This window comes from Echiichthys vipera (assembly GCF_963691815.1).
Source record: "Echiichthys vipera genome assembly, chromosome: 6".
NCBI lineage: Eukaryota > Metazoa > Chordata > Actinopteri > Perciformes > Trachinidae > Echiichthys > Echiichthys vipera.
Genome location: NC_139831.1, coordinates 20,230,169 through 20,254,260, shown reverse-complemented (window position 1 = coordinate 20,254,260; position 24,092 = coordinate 20,230,169). Strand labels below are relative to the sequence as shown.

Here is a 24,092-nt window from a genome sequence, read left to right as displayed (position 1 = left end):
TTTCATTCGTCTTCCTCCTCCTCCTGCTGTATTCCAGTGGGCCATGTTACTTAAACTCACGCTTGACATCTAGTGATGTCTTTACTTGGGAGATGTGTAACGCAACGCCCTGATTCACTGAGGAAGATTATTTCTGTTTTAGGCAGGGAGACACGGCCACAGCCAGGTGTTGGATTTCCTTCTCTGCTATTTACCGAGCGTGGGAGATTTCTCCTGCGGTCAGCATGGCTGCAGAGCCCCAGCTATATGTCCACGGCCTGATCTGCTGGCAGCTCTTGTAAACACTCAGGCTTTTACTTGTTTCTCAGTTTTCCTCTCCTCTCTCACTCTGGCCCTTGTTCCTGCCATCCTTACACTGTATCTGATTTCATCCCTCTCTATCCCTGCTTTCACCTTACACCTCCTTTTTCCTCTACCTCGCTATCTGTCCCTCTATCAGGGGGCTAATGTAGGACTGCAAATGAAGCAGCTTGACTTCCATCCCAGGATACCAGAGATCGATATGTGTTGCTCAGTATCAGGCGGGACACTCTCTGCCTCTCCGACACTCACACAGGGGAGAATAGGCAGGCAAATGAAACGCCCCCCTAACACTCCTCACAAGTAAACATGGCACACGAGTCGCCATGATTCCGTTTTTTATTGCCCATATTTACTACGTAGCTTGAGCAGCAAAGAATACCAAATGTATTAGCTGGTCACACACAATGCGGTTGCTTGGACCATGTCTTTTAATGCAGACAGGTCTCTGAAATAAAAGCAGGGTCTGCGTTACAACGCAGCAGATAAAGAGATATGTGAACAAAGAGCGATAACAATAAATCACCTTCAGGATTAGGCCTAGCTGTGAAGACTAATAGACTCTGACATTGCCGTGTAAGCGGTCTAATTGCAGGAAACAACAGAAGCACTGACATCTAAGGAAACACCCGGGTGCTGGTACAAAAGGCAGCCAAAAAAAAGATGAATTTATGACTTCTAGATGCAAAATAATGCAAAAAGGAAGCCACAGGAAGCCAAGCGCCACAGGACAAACGGGGTTGCCTGAGTTACCTGGACAGGTGGCCACACAGGCACTTTTCTGGACGTTCTGCCCCTCACAGGATGTGCCTCCATTCAGTGGCGTGGGGTTGGTGCAGCTCCGACTCCTCTTCTGCCAGCCACGCCCACACACAGCACTGCAGGACGACCAGGTGGTCCATGTGGACCAGCCGCCGTTGACTGTCAGACCAGCGCCGGGGTAGGGTTAGTGAGTGGGGTGGGGTGGGGTGGGGGGGTTGAAGGGAGGGAGGGAGGGAGGGATGGATGAATGGATAAATGAAGGGACAGAGCAGCCAGGATTACCCGACATGCACCAGGGAAAAGAGGTGTGTTGCGCTAGAATAATTGTGACTGCTGTTACACTGTTTGCTTCAGCACTGCAAGGTGAGCTAATGGAAGAGCAAAGGGGCATGCTTCCCGTGTCCAAGTTGGAATTACAGCCAACTGCAGTGAAAACAAAATGGCTTCAACAGGGAGCAGAAAATAACATGACAGCTTGCCGTCTCTGACCTTATATCTGAGGAGGACACAGTTTTTGCAACGTAACTAGTGGACATTTAAAATATCCCTCCTAATTTCTCTGTGGTCATGCGAAACATTGTACTAAACACGCATAATATAGTTTATTAGAATATAATCAGTGTATAGAAATGGAATTTAAATAAAAAATGCTCATAAATGCATGAAAAAGCAGTGCCTGCTCCTTGGAAATGTCAGCACACCTTTCTTCAACTAAAGCATTGATTGGATTGTAGAGAACATTATATAATTTATTCCTCTTTTATATTTGAAACTAAAAGGGCCAAAGGCACTGTAGAAACTAGTGCCCATGTACTGAACTCTAACCGTCTATTGGCGCATAATCGTTGATATATCGCTCGATCACCGCAGGTGATTACATCAAATCCCGCTGCTTTAATTCTAATCAGCTCCTTCCTGTACATCCTCTCTTTGCCTTGGCTTAAAAGATAGAGATTCCTGATTTATTGACTTGAACGGCACTGTCGTTCCTTCTCTGTACATACTCCCTTCCTAATTTCTCCCTTAACTCTCTCCTGTGCTTGTCGCGGCTGAATCATTTCCTTGCCCTCGCTATGCGATTGATTGCCCGCCACGGCGAGGTAAATTGCCAGGCAACTCGGCCCCTGATTACCTCTTAACGCAGAGTGCAGACACACCAGCCAGGCCTTGTTAGAATGCATCTCTGGCCTCCCGCTGAACCCCCTTTGAAAAGTAGCAGTTATTATGACTTGCTACAGCTAGCTAGATCAGCTAACATGGTTGACTGTGATGCTCTCAAGTTTTCTCAATTTTCCTTTCCACTGGAATTGTGATTTAACCTCGAAAATAACTAAAATGTTAATACATTTGTCATCTTGTCAAGCACAAAGAGTGATGTGAAGGAAAAAAATTGCGCATGCAAGCACCACCAGCAATTTGTTCACAATTTGTCGGGTCTAAGAGCGAAAACTATTGTTTGACAATACAAGAAAGGCAAACAATAAGAGTGTGAATGCTCTTGCCTCCACAGTCACTTCAACTCAAGAGTTCTTCATCTGCAGAGCAAGTCTTTGACAACAAGCTAATCAATTACAATCAACGGGAGGAATAATTGGGATCTTTTATTTTTTACGCTGAAGGATCGGATGAGTGTATGATAAAGTGTGTTTTGACTGCATGCTCCAATTTAACACATTTTCCATTTGAAGTGCCCATGCCTCAGTTTTCAACTATATTTACAGTGATACAGGTCTTTTTAAATGTTGTCTGCACAGCTTGTGGAGGTACAAAAAATACCGAACAAAAAATGACCTTTAGTGTTTTGTCAAAAATCTAAAACATAGTCAACTCTCTTACTCTCCATTTCATCTCGTTTTCTATCTTTAAACATTGATTTGATGATTCAGTTTCTAAGCTAAACAGAATAAGAACACTGTACATGGCACATCAGAAGTAATGCATGCAGGTGTTTTCTCACTGCTGTTCATCCATTGAATCTGTAGACATGCATATCTTTGGATTTGGTACAGGGAACTTTTTTTTACTTGATAAATAAAGCCTCTAATGAAATCCAGTCCACACTATGCTCCATTCAGGCAGAGCTACTGTACTGCAGTCTTAAATGGAAATTAATTAAAATATAATTGAAAGAGCTACAATCTAAATTTGAGAACTGCACAAGATATTAAGTTCTGATCAAATAATTTACACTGACAGTCTGAAGGGTTACGCATACTTACAGTACAAGGATTGAGTGGTATGACCACATATATTATTATTTATGGCTTTTGGAGGTCGCTTTATGTTTGGATCCTTGCATGTTGTGTTCATTTTGCAACAAAGTTCTTAATTTAATGAGAAAATACTTACTATGATATATTAAATAAATACTTTTTATTTGTCATTTATATAATTCACACTGGAGTGTACAAAAAAAGGCTTTACCATGTGGCTATTTATTTATTGAGTTACCAGGAAACATGCTATATCATGAGATATATACAGGTAGTTACAGGTATGAGATGACCTATATCATTTAGGGACAGTAGATTATGGCCAGATCGCAAAGTGCACCCTTGTTTTACATGCATTTAAATTTACGAACTTTATAAAAAATAACCTAATTTTTTTTATACATCTAGAGCAGTGGTTCTCCAACTTTGTGCATGACTTATCACCTCAGTAAATATCAGGCTCTCTCACGTACCACCACTAGGACCAATGTTAAAATACAGTAGCATAGGTCTACACTATACGGATAGGAAGGTTTATTCCTTACCAGAAGATTTTACGTTGACATTGTCTTTAGCCACAGCCACGCTGTATTTAAATATTTTCTTAGTATTATATTAATTAAGTAATTAATGTTTCCTTTTTTCTATTTTGGAGATTCCTTTAAGTACCACCAGAGAGAGCTTGAGTACCACCAATGGTACCACAATTTGAGAACCAGTGATCTAGCGTAAGGAAAATATTGTAAAGATCTCGCGCAAAAACCTTGAAGTCATTTTACAGCAGAAGAAAAGACGCAAAAACTGAGGTGGTGTGCATTCTCCTACATACATGGTGCTGTATATTTGTGGTATATGGTGCATTTTCTGTACTGTCATGTTAGCCTGGCAGCCTCAACAGAAAAAAAAGAACCCTTCGTCAGACATTGGGCCATATTATACATTTTTATATTCACAAACATTGCTTTATTATGCATTCCCACATGATCTCCATCTTCCATCTCCTGTTTATGTCAATTAAGTCTGGCTGTAACGCATGCAAAACCTTAGTAGTGCCAGTACCCAAGGAACCCTGTGATAAAAAATATGCTGTCTCTCTGGATTTTAATAAAGTTCAGTCCGCTTATCAAGCCAAGTCATTATTTACAGTTTGCTGTTAATTCAATTTCTCGTCTCGTATTGGATCCACTACAAAGAGAGAGGAAGATGGCAGCCCTGAGATCGGAGACTGCCAGCTTAGGCAGAATGGCTGCCAGTAAGTTTTAAGTTGTGCTAATTAATGTGCAGATACACTACTTTATGTCGTTATTTATGATGGTGTTCATTGTTTGCTAAAATAAAATAAAGCTGACTTATGCGAGTTGTCACCATATGTCACATTATGCATGTTATTAAAACCACCACCTGACAGGAGAAGTGCACCCAGATATCTTTTATGCAAGCGAACATGCAGAGGTTAATGTGGAAATGTGGTATAACAGTAGCAACATGCAAGCAATAAATGATTCATTTCCACTGTTTTTATGTTTCTATATTCAGAAGCTGGGGATCATTCACCCACAGCCCTCTCATTCCCCTAAGTGTACACAGCTCTGACACCTGTTGAAAGAAGTCATCACCTACCATAGACAAGGACCGTGGCGGAGGTGCTTTTGCGACGAGCGACGATGTTTTTGGCCACACACGTGTAGTTGCCCGTGTCCGCCAGCCGGGCCTTTTTGATGACGAGATTGTGGTCAGTTGTGATGAAAAAATTAGGGTCACTCACTGGGTCGATCACATCCTCGTTTCTCTGCCACTCCACCTGAAAATATGTTTCAGCGGTCAAAATTCACTGCAATAGAAATAATCTCCCCCGCACTACAGTCACCACACATGCTGTGTATACAGATTTAAACACGGACAGGAAAAACAGTGAGGTACTTCTGTGTTTGATGCAATCACACAAAGAATAAACATAGCTTGGTGTGATACTGATACTGACATGGAATAAATTTTGCGTGGGAAATGTAGCTTTTATCACGTAGCTGCTGGAGTTCTCTGTAGCTGGTGGTGGTCTGAGAGCGAAACTGATCATGCTTTGTGTACTTTCAGTGCCCTCTTACAGAAGCCAAAAACTGATGCTATTCCTTTTGTGGTTTACTCTCAGATTGGTTCACTTGTTTTTCTTGCTCTCACTTGACCTTGTGCTGTCTCCAGAGTAGCTATGGGACGGCAACATTGTTGTCGATGCGATGCTGCATATAATTGGGCTTTCTTTGTCTTGAGCGCTATGCCCGTATTCTCCCATGGTGACTTCTGCTCTGATGTTCTTTTCTGTTGAACTACAGTTGGCACCTACCTTCCCATTCCTCTGCAAACTGTCCCTACACTAGCTCACTGCGATTGGCTAGTCTGCTGTTCTTGGTTTCTGGGCCGTCTGAGTGGCTGGCCTAACCTCCTCTTGTGTTGTTATTAGAGCGCTTAGTGCTCTGGGACAGGGAAGATGCAGCAGACGAGGTGAAACAGCTGGCCCCAGTCTGGTCCTCTAAACACAGACACGCACCCACGAGAGATGTCAAAAGAGAGAGATAGAGTAGAGCAGAACAAGACAAGTACATGGAGAGACGGCAGAGAGATAGAGAATGAGATAGGGAGAGAGAGGCAAATAGACCCATTAATTATGCATGGGCCTTTAGAGATGCCAAACGGGGAGTGAAGCCTCCAAGCCTATCCTGAGTGATGTGACGAGCTGCTGTGATATACGGCTTCTCGGGGATGCAAGAGAGATAATAAATCAATAATGGGGAATAATTAGAGGTGTAATTTATCCGCACAGGGTTGTCTGTTCCCTGGTGCATCCAAGAGAGATGCTGGGGCATCCTGATCCTGAGCTACTTATTGCTCTTTGTCCTCTTGGTGAGGAACGGGTAAATGGCTGCTAGATGAGAACCTATAAATATCTTCTGGATCCTTCTCTCACCTGGGCTTGTGGGACTCCCTCGGGGGGATGGCAGCGCAGTAACACCTCCTGGTCCATTGCCACCTCTTTACCCTGCGGCTCCTCCTCAAAGTTCTTTCTCAGGTCTGAGGGAAAAAAAACATGGAGAAACACAACCAACTAAGACATCTGTAAGAGCTTGCGAGGCTTATATAAAATACTACACACACAACTTGGCTTGATTTGACAGTTTCTAAATTCATTCCACTCCTGAAATGTCCACCCCTGGCCTTGCTGAGCATGTTGCACTCCAGTTGGCCCCTAAGCCACACAGGGATCGGTGGCAACAACCATGTTGCTTATTACAGGCTGCCTGGCTGGTTCAGAGATGCTTGTCTGCTGCCAGAGGGGCCCGGCATCAAGCAAAAGCAATTGCATTACCCCTCACTCCTCCCCTACTACCCACTCTCCTCTCTCCAGCATCCGCCAGCCTCAAGCTTCCATCTGTATGAGGGCTTGGAGCAGCCACACGAAAAACACAGCCCTGAGGCGCCTGGACAAGAGCTCCTGCAAGCCTGGCTGACTGCATGGGGCTTCACATCTCTGGTTACTCTTACTATTTCACCAAGTCTTAGTATACATTTGTATGGAAGCTCAGGCTGTGAAATACACAGGCGAATCTGGCAACGCTTATTTCTTACAGGTGGAAATAAACGGCCATTTAAATCTGATGAGCTAGACAGGATTCTGATAGCTGGTAGGTTAGCGCAATTTTGATGTGTTCACCCTTTGAGTTTTGACCCAGAGCCAAGCAATGTATTATTGCTTTGCGAGAGGCTGAGGGTGTGGCGTGAGCCACTGGTGAATTCCTTTAAGCAGATGTTGAGCCTGTCCTGAACAATCACACTGAGAGAAACGTTAAGATGAGCAGAGAGTTTCACGACATTCAATTTAATTAAAGCTGATACAATGGGACTGCGGGAGACTTAAGATATAACGGTCCTAGAAGGCTCGAATGGTATGCGAGTGTGTATGTGTGTATGTGTGCATGTGAACGTGAACCGGTGCGTTTGTCAGTGTCCTTATCTTTCATCTAACTGACTTTGTGGAGCTTCTGAAGCAAGGTTGGATAATGAATGTGTGTTTTCAGAACGTCTGGTGGTTTGGAGATGGCGCTGCGTTTGGCTGTCTGGAATAATGCATATTTATGTGGGAATTAATAGGCAGAATGCTTTAAAATAGTCTAATGTAAAATGGCTTCTTCTAATAAAGCTTTTGAGGCTGCAGCGAGGGATGCGTCTGTGTTCCCCAGACAGATTTATGATTGCTGCACAGCAATAAATTTCAAATCTGTTTTTATTTCAGTTACTTTCTTAGGGATCATTGCTGATATACTGTATCTAGTGAAAAATGTGCTCATGAATACTCAAATTTAGTGTTCCACTTTTTTTTTAAAGACTGCCTTCAAGCAGATGCATTACTCTCCGTTTCTCCGTGCCACGATCGAATATTTACTTCTTAAGCAGAATTGCAGGAAGATGATTTAACAAAATTGTAATCACAGTAATGCACTGTGGTGCACAGACCGTAATGGCCTCTGGGCTGATTGTTAAATGAAAGTTAGTCCCTCCCCAACCACCCAAAGTGAAAAAGAATCATTGTGCTAATATCCTCTTATTACAAACTGACATGCAATATGTAATCACCTTGTTAGGCAGCGTTCACATTTGTAATGACACAGTGATCATTTTAAAAGTGCACTCACAAGCAATCCTGATGTACGCTTTTTGGCTCTTCTGGGTTCCTGTGGTGCTCCAGGCGACACACTGACACCAGTACTCATCCAGACCGAAGATCTTCTCAACCTGCTGTCTGGTAATGTCAATTGTCACCTGCATGATTGGCAGCGCTGCGAAGCAAACACAAGAAGGAACTGTCAATACGGTGAATGGGGGGAGCTGAATGAGTGCAGGTTTATCCCCATCATCAGCTCGTTTGATGGTGCCGAAAAATGAAATGACCATAAATATTATTCCGCACAAAGAAAACAAATGAGCTCGACTGACTCCTTTAGTGCATTTTGTACTTTGAACTAAACCGGCAAAGTAATTTCAAAAAGCCAGGCAGAATAAACAAGCAGAGAACCATAATCATATATAAACAGAGTGCTTGTTAACTGAGGAAAATGAGAAGAGAGCCTCACAGCTATCCTCGGTGTAATTTGAAGGCGTTAAAACACCAACAGTTGGAAAGGAACAAGCAGCGCTAAACAAACACTCTACAAACAAAAATACTCAGCACGACCTTCGTCTCTATTATTAAATCCCGGAGGGGGGGGCGGGGGTCACAATCTATAGAACATTTCCACAACACTGTTGATATAAGTGATGCTGCTGTAAAGCAGGGCAGAAATAGCTTTATTGCTTTTGACAGAGGAAATAACGGAAATGTCTTTCTAAACAAAAGAAAATTGGGACGAATTCCATTCTTCTAAACCGTCCAAACAATATAGTGTTGTCAGAGTGCTGTCTTTTTTGATCTTCAAAAAGCAATCCTTCATTTCATTTTCCTTTGACCTTTTATTTGGGGTCCGTAATCCAAAGGTTTTTTTTTTATATATTGAGCTACGACCTTGATCCCTACCATGTGTGCTACTTTCTCTTCACTCTGATGAAGTGATTGCTGTGTTTTCCCCTTATCTTCCAGCTCTCGCTCTCTGTTTCATCTTTTCTCTCTGGGGTCTTCTGATGTGTTGAACCTTTTATATGAACAGAGAACATTTACGGTCACAGAGGACACATCCCCAAGACTGACAACCTAGCATATGCAATGCTGTATATTTAAGTCTCAATGGAGAGCCGCTCTTCAACTTTCATTTACATAAAAGGCACTCTGTGACACTCTTACACTCCCCTCAGACACTTGATCTGTCTGCAGTGAGACGACTGAAGCTTGGCTAAGTGGCACCTATCAGGCCATCAAACCTATATAGCAATTACAAAAAGCACTTGTGCTGATATAGAGTATTCTTAAAACCAAAAACAGGGAAATTTAAAAAATAATTTGAGGCAAACTGTACATGAGGCCTATATAAGTGCAGGCTGGCCCAGCGGTGGCATGAGCTGTCTGGAAGAAAAGCGGTGTGGCTCCACTGCCGGCAGCCACGCAGTGATAAGTAGCTGTGGGGGTCAATGGCGGAGACCCCATATATTAGCGTCTCAATGCAGATTTCGCTACATGCAAACACAGTAAACCTGAGTATATGTGCAGGGAATCCAGCCCTTTAGCTCCACTCAGAGCATCAACAACACCCTGTGCTTTGTGAAAGATTTGACTAAAATGCTCTTCTCTGCAAAAAAGGAGAAAAAGTGATATCTGTATGTTCATATTGGCTTTAATAATTCAGCCAAAGAGCTGTCAAAAGTTTGAAATAAAAGGCTGGACATTTTTTTTAAGAAGACCCCAGAAAAAGGGCGCCATAGGCAGACAAACAGCAGGGGCTTAAGCCCTCTTTGAGATCCACCTGTGCATGTGCCAGCTCTCTTCTAACTTCAGTTGTGCAAGGAAACCGCTTCCATACCGCAGAGAACTGAAGTTTAAATCACTTACCATGAATCAAAGTCACTCACACTTTACTACAAAAAAAGCACAACAATCAAAGCCTCATTATGAAAGAATAGTTGTGCTCCTGTGTAAACTAGATTAGAACTCCTCACCCAAAAACATGTCAGATGAATAGACACCTTGAATGGTTAGTTCTCCCCGAGACATTTTACAATGTATGCCTACATTTGGTGGGCTGCTCCATTTTAATTCCAATCCCTAAGGACCAGATGGATAAAATGTTAGCACAATGAGCTCTTTATCTAAAAACAAATAGGCAAAGTGTGCGTATGAATTGATACATCACTCCTTAAATTAAAATTTCCCTTTAGATTTTCCTGCTTTAAACACCTTCCCCTTGCCTTGTTCTGTGAAGGTATGTCTGTTTTTTTGTTTAGTTCTCAGTTGCTGTGGCCATCATCTTTTAATGCATGTGTTTGTAATGTTTTACAAATCAGAGTGCATATATGCATGTGTGTGTGTGTGTGTGTGTGTGTGTGTGTGTGTGTGTGTGTGTGTGTGTGTGTGTGTGTGTGTGTGTGTTTTCAGGTGAGAGAACACCTAAGTGCTAAAATGAATGGCTAAAGAAAAATGGGCACTACTGATAATGAGCAAATGGAGCAGAAGAAATGTTCTTCCTTAAAATCAGCAGGATGGCAGCACTTAAACGCTGTGATACATTGCATTGGATAATCATTGTGCAATTCTCCTGGAAACTGTACTTGTCCCTAACAAACAAACAAACAAACAAACAAACATTAACAGAAAATTTGACTTTCCCCTTACAACATAATAATAATAAATAAATAAAAATACCTACGTATGCAGTCCAAGACCAGTGGGGCTTCCTGCAATGCATTTTGTGTATTCTAAACGATATGTCGGCTACGGCATCAACAGAAAAAATGTCCAATTTCCATCTTGTACAATAAGAAGGACTGGGGGAGGTGGAGGGACAACAGAGATAGAGAGCGTTCCATCAAAGCTGAAAGTTATATGAAAATAAATTCTGACAAACTGTTACAGCCTGCGATATGATGAACGATGAAACATCTGATGTAGACTTAGCTCAGGAGTTTTCACACACTTTGGAAAAAATATTTTTGAATACATACATTTGAAATTCCTCAATAAGCCATTTTCAGTGCTTTGATTAACGCAAACTTCCCTTCTTCTCTGAGCTAGAGGGTGAAAGGAAAAGATCAGTATGGAGATGCAAAGAATGAACAATAGCAACCTGAAGTGAGAAATCCTAAGAGGAGCAATTTGAAGCTCAGCTTGCCGAGGTAATTGCATTCCGTTTCCTTATCTCTTCCTCTCTCCATAATTACCTGCTTTCTGTGTCTGACACCTTCCAGTAACACTGCTGTGCGTCACTCTGTCCAATTTCACTCCAATTAATAAGAAGGACAAAATAATCTCATCACTTTGTGAACAAAACAGGACTGTCATTTTATAGCAGTTAATAATGATTGGACAGGCCACTATGTGTGCTATTTATTGTTGTTTTCAAAAGTTTAATTCACAGGGAGGGCTGTAGGCAAAACAAAACTTTATTAACACCACTCATAGATGACTGAGGTGAAATACTCCACTACTGACTCACAGAAGGCTCTGTCTTTCTGGAAACTGACACACTTTAGACCCAATTATATCAATATCAATTTATAGTATAATGCTTAGCTGCCTCCAAGTTGTAAGGAACTAAAGAGAGTAAGAGGAAATTTATACTCCTCCTGCAAGATACTGAGCATGCACTTAACATTCCTGTTAAACAATAATTAAAACATGACACGATTCCCAGGCCTTTGGATTGATCTGCGGCCCATTTATAAATGAGCTCATATCCCAAACCTCAGTGAAATTAAAATTTTAAAGGGTGATTATGTGATCGACACTGTGTGAATTCTGGGCTTACAGCTGGAACCCTGGTGAGTTTATTTTTTAATCGGAGTGCAATGGGATAACGGCTGTATTTGCCCATAATATTTGAAAAATATAACACATATCTTCAAGCTTTGTAATGCACTGAAATGAAGAGGTAATGCATGCTTACACAAAGAACGCATAGCATTCACATACAGTCATACCTGTGCTTATACCACTAAAGTCAGCTCCGGCCTATTGGAAGTAAATACCACTTCACACTCAAACTCCCTGTTTGACAAAACTTCACAAATATTCATTCATCTTCAACCGCTTATCCCGGGGTCGGGGTCGCAGGGGTGCTGGAGCCGATCCCAGATGACATTGGGCGTGAGGCGGGGTACACCCTCAACAGGACGCCAGTTTATCACAGGGCACATAGAGACGAACAGAGACAGACAACCATTCACACCTACGGACAATTTTTTTTAGAGTTAACATGTGCACATCTTTGGACTGTGGGAGGAAACCGGAGTACCCGGAGGAAACCCACGCACACACGGGGAGAACATGCGAACTCCACAGAGAAAGGCCCAGGCCGGGATCCGAACCTGCAACCTTCTTGCTGTGAGGCGACAGTGCTAACCACTACATATCCTTTGTCACACTGATGCCAGATGGCAGTTACATGTTAGAGCCTGGCTTTGCAACTGAAGTTCCACATACACACAGATGGGTACAAAAGTCCAGAATTACATCAGTCCTTAAATATAAATTAAGTTAATGTAAAATAGTCGCTGTAATATCTCAGTTCAGGGCAAATTTGTGAAAAGTCAACAATGTCTTTATTTCTTTAGTAACACTAGAAAGCAGATCTCTGCCAAAGTCAATGTTGAATTCACCAGCCCATTTCACAAGTTGTGAAGTTGTTCTTCCGACTTTGGTGTATTCATGAGCTTTAAGTCAGAATGTGGAAACAACCTGGACTCTACAAAGAAGATGTAGAGTCCAGGTTGAAGTAAGGTTAGGTTAAATGTAAGCTATAGTCAGGAGCATGAGTTGTGGATGTAGGTTTGCATCAGCCACATGACCAGTGATATGTCCTGCAAGTATGTACAGTAGGTGAAGGTTAAACCATGTAACTAGCTGTATTATTATTGCACACGGCAACATGCTGAATTACTTGATGGGAAAACTATATTTTGGATGAACACATTTGATCATGATTTTGTTTATAAATGATATTGTACATTTCAAATGGGTATATTATGATGTATAACCAGTTCATTGACATACAGACTGATCTACTCTACTCACTCTTACCAATGATCTCTGCCTTAAGAAAAGACTGGAAACAAAGGGTTAATAGTGGAATGAGTAAACTATTGTCTACAAGGAAAATGTTATGAATATGGGGAATTTCTGAGGGGGATGACTGTCATTTTTGTGCTGTGTGGTACAAACAGTGGTACATCTTTTTTGGTATTGCCCTGTTGTCTCCGCCCTTCAGGAAGATATTCAAAGGATGTGTAATGTAATGAAACTGTGTTTTCAGCTCGACTTATTCTCTGTTATACTGGGTAATTTAAGAGAGACAAGCAATTAGATCTTTAATCTTAAGATTTTTAAAATATTTACTTTTAAAACGGTTAATGGGAATTCCTTGAATATAAGTGTTTTTAGAATGTTTATCAAACCTTACTTTACTTTGGAGGGATATATCGTAAGAACAAAGGAAGAAACTAAGGTGGTAAAGTAAGGTAAGAAACTAGTTCGCTGCCTTAAAGAACGGCACAGGAAATCATTCCTACCTGCTGCCATCAGGCTCTACAATGCTTGACAGCAACGCTCAGGAAATAAACTCACATCATTCAAGTGACTTATTACTTAAATCTTACCACTGTTATTAAAAATGCACCTTTCTCTCTGTATCTTGCACCTTAAAATCCACATAGTATATTGTAGTATAGTGTTTTAAATTTGCGATACTGTACTCTTATTGTAGTTTATATTTTGTATTTTATATTTTGAATTTCTGATTGTATTGTACCGCTGCTACGATGACCTAATTTCCCCTCAGGAATAAATAAAGTTATCTATCTATCTATCTATCTATCTATCTATCTATCTAGTTGATTTTTGGAGCAGAAGGGACTGACAGTGGTCTCTGATGATATATGATGACATGGATGTTTTTGTTGTGTTTATGTTTGTTATACAGTAGTGTGTTGGTTATTGTGACTTACAGTATGTTAAATGTCTGTCTCAATGTTATGTTAATGCTTCCATCCATGTTGAAAAAACATTGATGGAAGCATTTCAGCCCTTTTCAGTAGGTCCCAACAAGCTTCAGTAATTAGTGGTAGTAGCAATAAGTCCGGAGGAACCAGTGCCCACTCACCCTACGATTCAGTTCACCTGAACATACACAGCTCTGTTAATCAGCAATCTGTGTAAAGCAGACAGAGAGCATGCAGGGCTCGTACCTAAAAGGAACATCCGTAAAAGCATCCAGGCTGTGAACTCTTTGAGACCCCAAAGCAAACACACTGTTCTGCCTGAAGACATCCTGACTTTTAACAAATCAAATGAAAGAAATATTAGTAAAAAAAAGACTGAAAGAGTTGCAGAGTGACTGAGTTCAAGAATTAACTGACCCTTCTATTGTACGATGGAGCTTGCCGCACAGTCTTCGGCAACAAAGTAAAAAACATATATTACTAGATCCAGTGTGACACTGGAAGTGCTATTTATTTTATTAAGTGATATTTATTTATTTTTACATCTGATGTAAATGATCATGTGTAAATAAGCTTGTCTTTGCTACGGATTAAAATACAGCACAGCAGGATATATTGGTGCTTTCTGTGTGTGTGTGTGTGTGTGTGTGTGTGTGTGTGTGTGTGTGTGTGTGTGTGTGTGTGTGTGTGTGTGTGTGTGTGTGTGTGTGTGTGTGTGTGTGTGTGTGCGCGTGCATGCGTAGGATGAATTTCCCCCAACAGGGGCTCAACACACACAGGGTAAACATCATTGGACTCAATCCCGGGTGAGTCAATACTGGGCTTGTCCGAGTGCGGGACTTTATATTTCTCTCCCTCGCTCTTGTTTTCGCAGGCTGTGACCTCAATTCCATAGGGGTCATTTGCTTATCAAAGCCAAGGACTGGAACTTGCAGGTCCTGAGTGTGTGTTCATTGTGGCCAAGGAAATTCAATTAGGCAGCTTCCCTGCTGTGTGTCTGGCTGGGATTCATCAGTGGATATAGAGGGATTAGGGTTGGGTGACTCTACATCAGGAGAATGCACCATTTCAAGGGTGAGTTCGCAGTGGTTGAGGGGAGACATCACAGAAGAAGGCTTTTTAAGAACGTACTGTCTGCACATCCTGGCAACCAGTCAAAAGCACGCTCTAAGTGTTTTATTTCCTCCTGCGGTTCTTCTTTGTACAGGATGGCATCAGTGTCATCACCAGCACGGTCAAGTCTTTTCAAGAACACCTACAATGTGCTCTTCCTCAGACCAATTACTTTACCTTTCATACAAATCCTGACACCATTCCAGGCTGTCAAAAAGCAACTTTGGAGGTAAACAGACAGTTGAAGTTGGTCTAAAAACACAGGTACATAACAACAAGTACAGTATTTCCATGTCTTAATAATCCAAAGTTGACCCCAGGGTCAAGGGCATAACTGCTTTATCATCAAGTCATTACCATGTTAAGCAGTGTTGTGATGAGTGGCCCAAGCTAACTGACGTGGAGAGCTGGGAATAGCAGGTGGCGCCATAAGCGTCTGTCTCCTAACAAGGATAAGGTGGCCTTCTGAGTGAAGCATGACTCTATTAAACAGCGAGTGAGTCTGCGGGAGAGTGTGTGTGTGTGTGTGTGTGTGCAGGGGGGGGGAGAGAAGCCCAGAGTTCAGTGGGAATACAGTAGTCAGGCCTCCCATTCAGGGATGTTGGTGAGGTTGCAACTCAAGTCACTAGGACAGCGTTCTGGGTCAAGGCTCTGCCTCCGGTTATGGCCAGCTTTTCAAGAGCTTCTTTTGATTGAGCTGTCCATTTTCCACAATGAATGCACGCTGCAAGGCCCCTGCTGATGCTTTGAATGTCGTTACAGATTATTCATGGCTGACAAACAGGCGAGCAGGTAGTGCTCCAATCAATCCAGCTAGGTTCAGTCCAATGCCACTCCAAGGAGACTCAGGTGGAGCCTCGGCGGCAGGATGAGGAGAGTAAATGGTGCAGGACTGAAGAAACACTAACGGAAGTCATGGCTGTTTTGATATTTTGCTTCTGTTACTAAGTGACTGGAAGTGCAAGTCTCTTTAATGGTTCCACGCGGAGAAAAGTATTTATTTTATTTTATTATGAGCCCTATATAACAGTACAGATAAGAAATAACCGTTTTTCATTTAGACTTTCTTTCTATGGACAGGAGCACTGTGTAAAATGTGCAATTCTTTTTGTTTTTTACATTCTATAACAACCATGGAGCATTGAGATGAAGAAAATACTATTGGTCAAATAAAAACAAAATGTGATAATCTGCACTACATTTCATTACTAGGTCAAACTTGAGGTGGTGCAATAGTGAAAAAGCATTTTGGAGGAAAGAATATCTTGCTTGCTTTTCTACAAACCATTGCTGACCGTGTTTCCACTTCAATCTGGACACATTTTGGGCAGAAGTTGCATTAACCTATTGGTTGAGGTCTAGCTGTTAATGTCCACAACTTTACCTATTTTAAAAATCTGTTTAAAAATAACGGTTTGCTGCAAGGAAGAATATATTTCTGTCATGGATAACCTCTGGTAAACCAGCAAACGATAATCATGAGTGTTTTAGTCTTGAATACTGGGCCTGCCTGCTGCAAAGACTCCACATCTCACTTTTTTTAAGTTCACAGTGGCTTCAACACTTGCTAGTATTGTCACGGACGGATGCCTTGCCTTGCTGGAAACATTGAAATTGTAATGCTCTTGTGTCATCTGAGGTTTTATTATTATAAAATGGCTCCTATTTTCATTTAAAATTTATGATGGTCACTATTATTCATGCTGATTGTGTAGACCAATGCTGTGAACAAAATCAACCATAAATAGGAGATTTAAAGATTTGTCCTGTAGGAAGGCATGAGGGTAAAAAGTCATATCATTGGGGTACAACACGTGCGGTTAAATCTGGTTTGCAATTGCAGGGAGGCTCAATAGCTGGGGCATTAACATAGGACATGGGGATGATTGATCCATTTCACTGAGATGTCAACAGTTGGCCTTGGGTCTGAATATATTTTATGCGTAAAACAAACATATGTATCCATTTGAGCGTACCCAAAGGGCACCCTCATTTTATTTCTAGCGCCGTCTGCTGTAACCCTCCAACACCGCAGCTCCAGCCCCTGCACATGTTTTATACCCCATAAACTCAGACACATGACATCTCCTCCTTTAATCATAAAAGGTTTGGTTTGGCCTAAGTGCATCCTGGGAATTCTTGGTGAGGCCTTAGGCACTTCAGCCGAGTGCTAGAGATGTCTTAATTGATTGGTTATGAGGGGATAACATTTTAAGTGGAAATCATTTGAGCAGTATTAATAATGCCTTACACACTTAGCCTGGTAAGAGTTAGATCTTCACTCTGCGAGAAGTTTCATTTCCATATTTGTCACTGACAACACCACCACACTAAGGGCACACAGGATATCACAACAATGCACCGTGCAGTATACATAAATGTTTTTAGTTGTACAGCAGGTGCTCACAGGTTTGGAACGTGATAATGAATTGATACAGAACAATTCAGAATAGCTTTTCCGTGTCGCCAAGCGCAGACATCACATGACAGATATCAGAGAACATTTCTATCTGGTCTCCATAGAAAAGCAACAACTGGTTACATCAAAGGGACATTAATTCAGAGCAATGGATTTTTCTATTTACACTGTCCCTCCATAATTAGTTTACCTAACCTTTCCCTAATAGCGCACACTCACATACACACACAGAGGCAGTGCTGTGATTTACCACAGTGCCCTTACCAAAGTGCCCTCATGTAATTACTCTCCATCCAATACCCTGAACCTGATGATTGGCAAGAGCAGAATGTTCTATATGCCACAGTCTTCAGGCTGGAAGTGACTGGGTTCTGCTCCTTTATCTCCCACACACACCTTGTCCTACTGCGAATGAGAACACGTCGAAGGTGATGGCCTTGAGCACTTTGCTTCTGCTTCCATTACATTCTGCAGAGTAGGAGGATCTGATAGAACGTTACCCACATGAAAGCCCTGATAATTTGCTCGAGCTAACATGTTTCTCACCCCCTTGTCTGACATGGCCTTAGGCGCCAAAGTAAATAAGGAACACTGCTTCAGGTAAGTCAGCCTAGCTCCCATCTGGTTCCCAAATGCTCTGTGCCATACAAATTGCATTATGGCTTCCCCCTCCCTCCTCGCGATTGGTTGGTTCCTCTTGGGCCGTTGGCCGGCAGTGTTGAAAGGCAGAGGTTTTGGGTAATCCAATGAAGGTGTGTGAGCTAATGTAAATATTCAGCAAAACAGCAAACAGCCTGGGGGAACGAAAGGCTACAGGATTCTATAAAAGTCTAAAATGTCCTGCCTTTTTGAAGTAATGAAATTCACGTTCTTTCTACACATTGATTAATTTTTTTGTGAATATTGACTCATATTGTTACTTATAGTACATTAACAATGTCTGATTGTATAGATGGTTTGATTAACACTTATTAGCTCTCCAATTATTTATCTAATTATCATTTTTCAACTGATTATTTAATTATGTAAAACCATGATTTAAAGAATAGTCTGCTTGTGACATAACATTAAACACCTTGAACATCAAGTGATAATAGGTATGTTTTATAATAGCTAGTTGGGAAGGGGGCTCAGTAAAACCTTAGTCTTAGAGTTAGTTAGTCCCAGAACATTAGTGTTTGCCTTCTGATTGCTGAAAAAATGCTATTTAGAAATCTCCAAATGTCAGTTTTTGAAACCAAATAACAGCACAGTCTCTGCGTCTTAATGTGGTATTTTTGAGGGATTTCAACTTATTGGACATATGGAAGCGTAGCAATGAGCATCATAAACTTCTATAATGATCTAAGCCTTTATAAACTTTCATTATTTATTTTAATTCATTCATTACTTAATTCCTCCATTCCATCGATTATTTTCATATTAGTTTTCAGATGATGCATATCCCTTTTATGTAGCATCTGCTGTTGACCTGCTATCTCCTCCTGTACATCCCCGCTCCTGCACCCTCACCCCTGTAACAATAGGGGGCAGAATAACAGGTTAAATCCCCCTCACTCCAGGGGTCATATGTGGAGTCCGCATGGTTCTCATTCCACTGTGGACCATGTTGTTGAATCAACTTTAATGCAACGCATGAGGGGATTAGGGGATGAAGTGATGCAGACCGAGCATGGACTGAGCCTTTAAATATTAATTTCTTTGTTCAAATGTGACTGTATTCATTATTAATACGGTAGATGCAACACAGAGGATTGCAGACTTTATAAATAAACTGACGCTAAAAATTGAGTTTATTCAGTGAAAGTAAAGAGTGGACCCCTGAGCTGGGTACGATATCAGAGGTACCAGATGTTGGAATAATTCGGACAGATGCAGCAGAGATTATACACTTTCTTAAAAGGAGAAAATTATGATTCAACGATCACAAAGACAAGAGAGGCGATGTTCCATAGATTTGAAAACATCACAACTGCAACTCTTGTAAAAAGCTATTTCTAATGTCCAGTTACGATTTATTTGACGCTTGCAATTAATTACTTTGCCTATAAAAAGAGTCAGAACATAGTGAAATGTGCCCTACAGCCTAGTGTAAATATATAGTGTGCCATCAAACACAAATAAAAGCAGCAAAGCCTCACATTTGAGAAGCTAAAACCAATGAAGATTGGGCAGTTTTCGTCAAAGTGAGACTGGATCACATTTCTAACACAAACTAGTTTGCAGGGGGATTGACTATAACAAGAGGAGCATGAGCAACATCAGATTCTAATTGAATTTTCAAACATGTACTTTGAAGTGTCCTGTGATTGATACAGAAAAGTAAATCTCTGTCCCTTGACTACCCTTTTAATACAGGTTGTTTTGAGATCAGAAGAAAGAAAAAATAAACAAAGTCTTGGTCTACAACAATGTGAATGAATGAATTATTCATTTGAATCACATACAATCCTCAAGATTGCTTCTTGATGGCTCCCAGACCAGGACCGCAGCTCTTGTTGCCAGCATGCCTCACTGAACACCCGCTCTGATGAAAAGGTTTCCACAAACACGTGTGGCGTCGGCTCTGCATTCTCGTTTTTGTGGGTTTGTGGTTGACGCAGTGACCACATGATACTAAATCCAGAAGTGTCATATGTAGGTGGGAAAATGCTGATTACAAGGGGTATTATTTCCTGAAACATTGTGTGTGTGGGGGGGGGGCTACATTAACCCGGGTCGTGTGCTCACTGTGTAGAAAGTACAATTTAAAGTACAATATAGACTATACAGGTTTAGAAGCTTTTTGTAATAAAAGCAGCATCCCACCTGCTATTTATGATGCTTCCAGAGAAAATGTTGCACCATTATACTATATAACACAGCTTTTCGAGAGGACTTCTTCTTTCCCTCAAAGCATAAAATGGTCTTTTCACAATGCCACCACAATCCCATACCCAGGACACCCGGCAGCTTCTAGTTTAAAAGGAGAACGGTGAGTTGCTGTTTGTTCAAGGAGTGTGTAAAATACCTATACTGAAAGTCTCCGGGGGCCAAACACACAAAGCATTAACTGTCAGCATCTCAGTTCCTCTGCCTATCAAAAATCTCTATGGACTATTTAGCTGTCAGCTCCCTCACTACACAGCCCAGCTCCACTATTTTTAAACGAATTTGAGCAGAGCCAGGTGCTGATTGACACCACAAACTCCCACTCTGTCTCTCTCTGTCAGCACAACACTTTAGCCTTTCATTTCCAAGGGATGTGGAGGTATGCTGAAAGATAAAATTATATTACAGTTAAACATGAGAAAAATATCAAGGTTCATTGCTCATAATCAAAACAGCAAGGCAGCTAGGAGAAATACCAGCTCCTCTCTGCTCCATGCTCTATCCAACCGTTTTAAAAAAGGCACACTTTGAGGCACATCGTGGAATACAAGCACACGTGTAACTTTGGCCTCTATTTGCTCAGTGTAAGGACAGGACAAGAGGCCTGGGTAACGCATGTGCTGCATTTCATTGCAGCATACAGATGTCAGATCAGTTATTCAGATGTCTCGGTTAGGGCAAAGGAAGCTTAGAACTACAGTTAGACAGCTAAGCAAATATTTCCATGTAGCTCCACGACCAAGGCATCTCTACAAAAAGGCATACAGACTACTGTGTGCCTTTGGAAATGTAGTTGAAGATTAATTTAGAAATGATCATTCCTAATGCAATGCAAAAATGCTGTGCACTCTGTAGCATTATTTAAAAATGATTAATTCAGCAAGATCAAGGAGAGTTTTTTAATGCTTTCGCTGCACATGGCATTCCATGCATTGCAAACAAACTACAAATGCAGGCCTGAAGGACTGTATTGATTACATGTGTGTCTTTACCAAACAGGGTAAATAACTTTAGCCTGTTATAAAAGACAGTCAGCCACTAAAGAGTGTTAGATGCATTCCAACTTCCAGCAAGGGCACAGCTTTTGTGAAACTGACAAATAAGATGACGTTAGAGAAGGCAAAGCGGGGGGCTGACGTTGGATATGTTTTGCTGCGAGGACAAAGGCTGCGCGCGTGGGAGATCGGAACGCCAGCGTTGTTGTTTGAAAAATGGTAATTACATTTTTTTTAAACTTTTGTTCCAGTAATTGCAGTTAATTTTGAAATTCATTATTCCTGCACGTCAAGACCAACTTCAAACAAACAGAGCGTACCAAACAGACCTACTCCAAATTTGAAAACACAAATACAACTTTCACAGCCAGAGACACGAACAAGTGTGCCCTTTGCACGAGTCTATCGGCAAGATCAGTCAGCACAGCTGGTTCGTTTTTAATTCTGCCAGCCTCACTTTACTCCCGCTGCTCCACACACACTTGCAGTTGTCTCAAGGCCAGACAAAAACAGGCTTCAATTAAATCCACTTTGACTCCTTTCTCACTCTGAGGTGTGTTGCTTTGCTTTAAGGGCCTGCCTCAACACACACACACACACAATCACACGCGCACACGGGTACAGACACTATGCTGACCTGTCTGAGAAGCTTAATAGAACACGCTGGCAGATGTGTCACAGGAACATTTCACCTTGCCATCTGTTTTTCAGTGCGTCATCGCCAAATCCTTCCGTTTCTGTCCCGCAATCAAGAACAGGATGAAATACAAGTCCCATTATGGGGCAGCAGCTAATAATGCATTATCAATTAGTCCCCTGATCGATGCTTAGCAGGTGGTGCAAGGCCATTTTGTTCATTTAGGACTATATAGTCCTCTTCCCCCCTGATTCTCTTATTTCCTTCTGTTCATTAGTTCCTGGCTCACAGGCCTATCAGGTTTTGCTTAAATTGCAGCAGGGCCGTTCTTCAATGTTCCATTAAAGATCTTGTTTAATCACTGTTGTGAGGCCTCAATGCTATTAGGAAGGCTCTGTCCTGAAGTCACCGCAGTTTTTGACAACAAAAAAGAAACAACAAGCTCCTTGCTGCTTCCATGTTGTTGACCTATGCAGGACCGAGAGAGAGAGGTGGAAAAAAAAGTGTAATACAGGGACAGAGGGAGGGCAGAGTGGATGGACGTTGGAGTCCAAGAGGTGATTGGCTGCTATAATACTTAGGATAAGTATTAAGGTATTAAAATAAAAGTTAGAGATTCATTCAGCTAAGCCGGGCTTATCGCCCCCTTAGATCAGAAATTAAATATGTCATTACATTACAATCCGGGATCTGGTCAATCAGAAAATACATATTTTATACAAATGAATCCTCACTGGTTTGCAGATTCAGGGGTTAGCCCTGTGGTGCCATACCACATTATGACTTATATTCAGAAAGTAGAAGATGGTTTTAAAAGATTTACCGAATACGTCATGCGCTGCATTTAGACTTCAAAGGATTGACAGAGGACAGGAGCCGGTGCTGATAAACCTGGAGGTTACAGGCAGAGGTTATACATGTCTATTAGAGGTTTATAATATATATAAGTGGAGTTATAAAAAAAGGAATATTAGAGTTTACTAATATGTTTATGATTCTACTGCAAACCCTGGAAAATTCACTTTCACAAAGTACAAGGCAGATGTGGCACGTGTGATTATTTTCTCCATTTTCTGCTTTCATTGTAGAAGCCTTGTCGACATCCGGTTCAATCAACAAAAGAAAATATAATCCCCTCGCATCTTTATAAGGCAGTTGCCGAGGTTTATTGAAAGAGGAATGTGAAATGCATGTATTTTCCACCTGAGAGGGTTTGCTGCAGAGGTGACAATGCGACGCGTGGATCGAAATCGTTTCCATCAATGCTGGCAGATGAAATGCAAACAAAATCAAATCAGTCGGGCCCATACAACAATCCTCCGCTCAAATGCCAATCTCCCTTCTCCTCATCATGTGTCTGATGAGAAATCATAGTGTGTGAGAATCTCCTAATCTATGCAAACACACTGTCACCATTGATTTGTTCAGAGAGGATATGTCTTTATTAAGACTCGCCCGATGCCTCCATTTCTCCTGTTCTATAAAGGAGCCGGTCGGGGCTCTGGAAGCAGTCACAGACATAACAATTGAGATAAGTTACTGAGGACAGGTAATGAGAACCGATAGACTCGAGGATGGATCGATATTGGACATTGATAGCAGAAGAGGAAGGACAAATGTGACATCTCTTTCCTTTTTCATGTTCAAAGGAGCTTCTGAGACATGTGTGTGTGTTTGTGTGTGTAGGGTTGTTTGCGTGGATGTGCATGTGTGATGGGAGGGGGTCAGAGGCTTTCACAGAATACAAAAGGGGTGTCAGTAACTCTCTGTAACTGCAGTACGCACAGTGAGCTGGAGCAGCTCCTTTGTCTTTCCTGCACTGAATCATTTTCAATAAACAGACCTGTCTGATGAGGGCAGAGGTCACATCTGCAGTAGCCGGTTATCCACATGTCCTATTTTCTACCTCCTGAGCTTTGATACAGTCTGACGGAAACATGTCTGCACTTCAGACCTGGGTCAGTTATTAATTTAAGCCCTTCCAGATACTTTGACATTTGTCTGCTGGGAGTGAGCATGGATGGAGTTTGCTGAATATTGCCTCTGCTGTGTTGGGCCTGACCAGTTCATCTCTGAAAACAGCCACGTTTGTGATATCACTTCAACCTGAGAAGGTGAGGGGATTATCGATTTACGGCTTCTGCTCTCTTTGATCT

At 41.6% G+C, this 24,092-nt stretch overlaps 1 protein-coding gene across 1 annotated transcript in view; it reads right to left on the bottom strand.

Moving 5' to 3' along the window:
- unc5a (unc-5 netrin receptor A) overlaps positions 1-24,092 on the bottom strand; it is a gene marked incomplete at its 3' end in the record, with an annotated part of 126,189 nt that overhangs the window by 33,022 nt on the left and 69,075 nt on the right. The window contains exons 3-6 of the mRNA XM_083915780.1: positions 7,958-8,101; positions 6,235-6,338; positions 4,896-5,076; positions 1,054-1,221 (exon numbers count right to left, since the gene is read on the bottom strand). Coding sequence (XP_083771906.1) covers positions 1,054-1,221; positions 4,896-5,076; positions 6,235-6,338; positions 7,958-8,101 — 597 coding nt within the window. The remainder of the gene's footprint in view (positions 1-1,053; positions 1,222-4,895; positions 5,077-6,234; positions 6,339-7,957; positions 8,102-24,092) is intronic.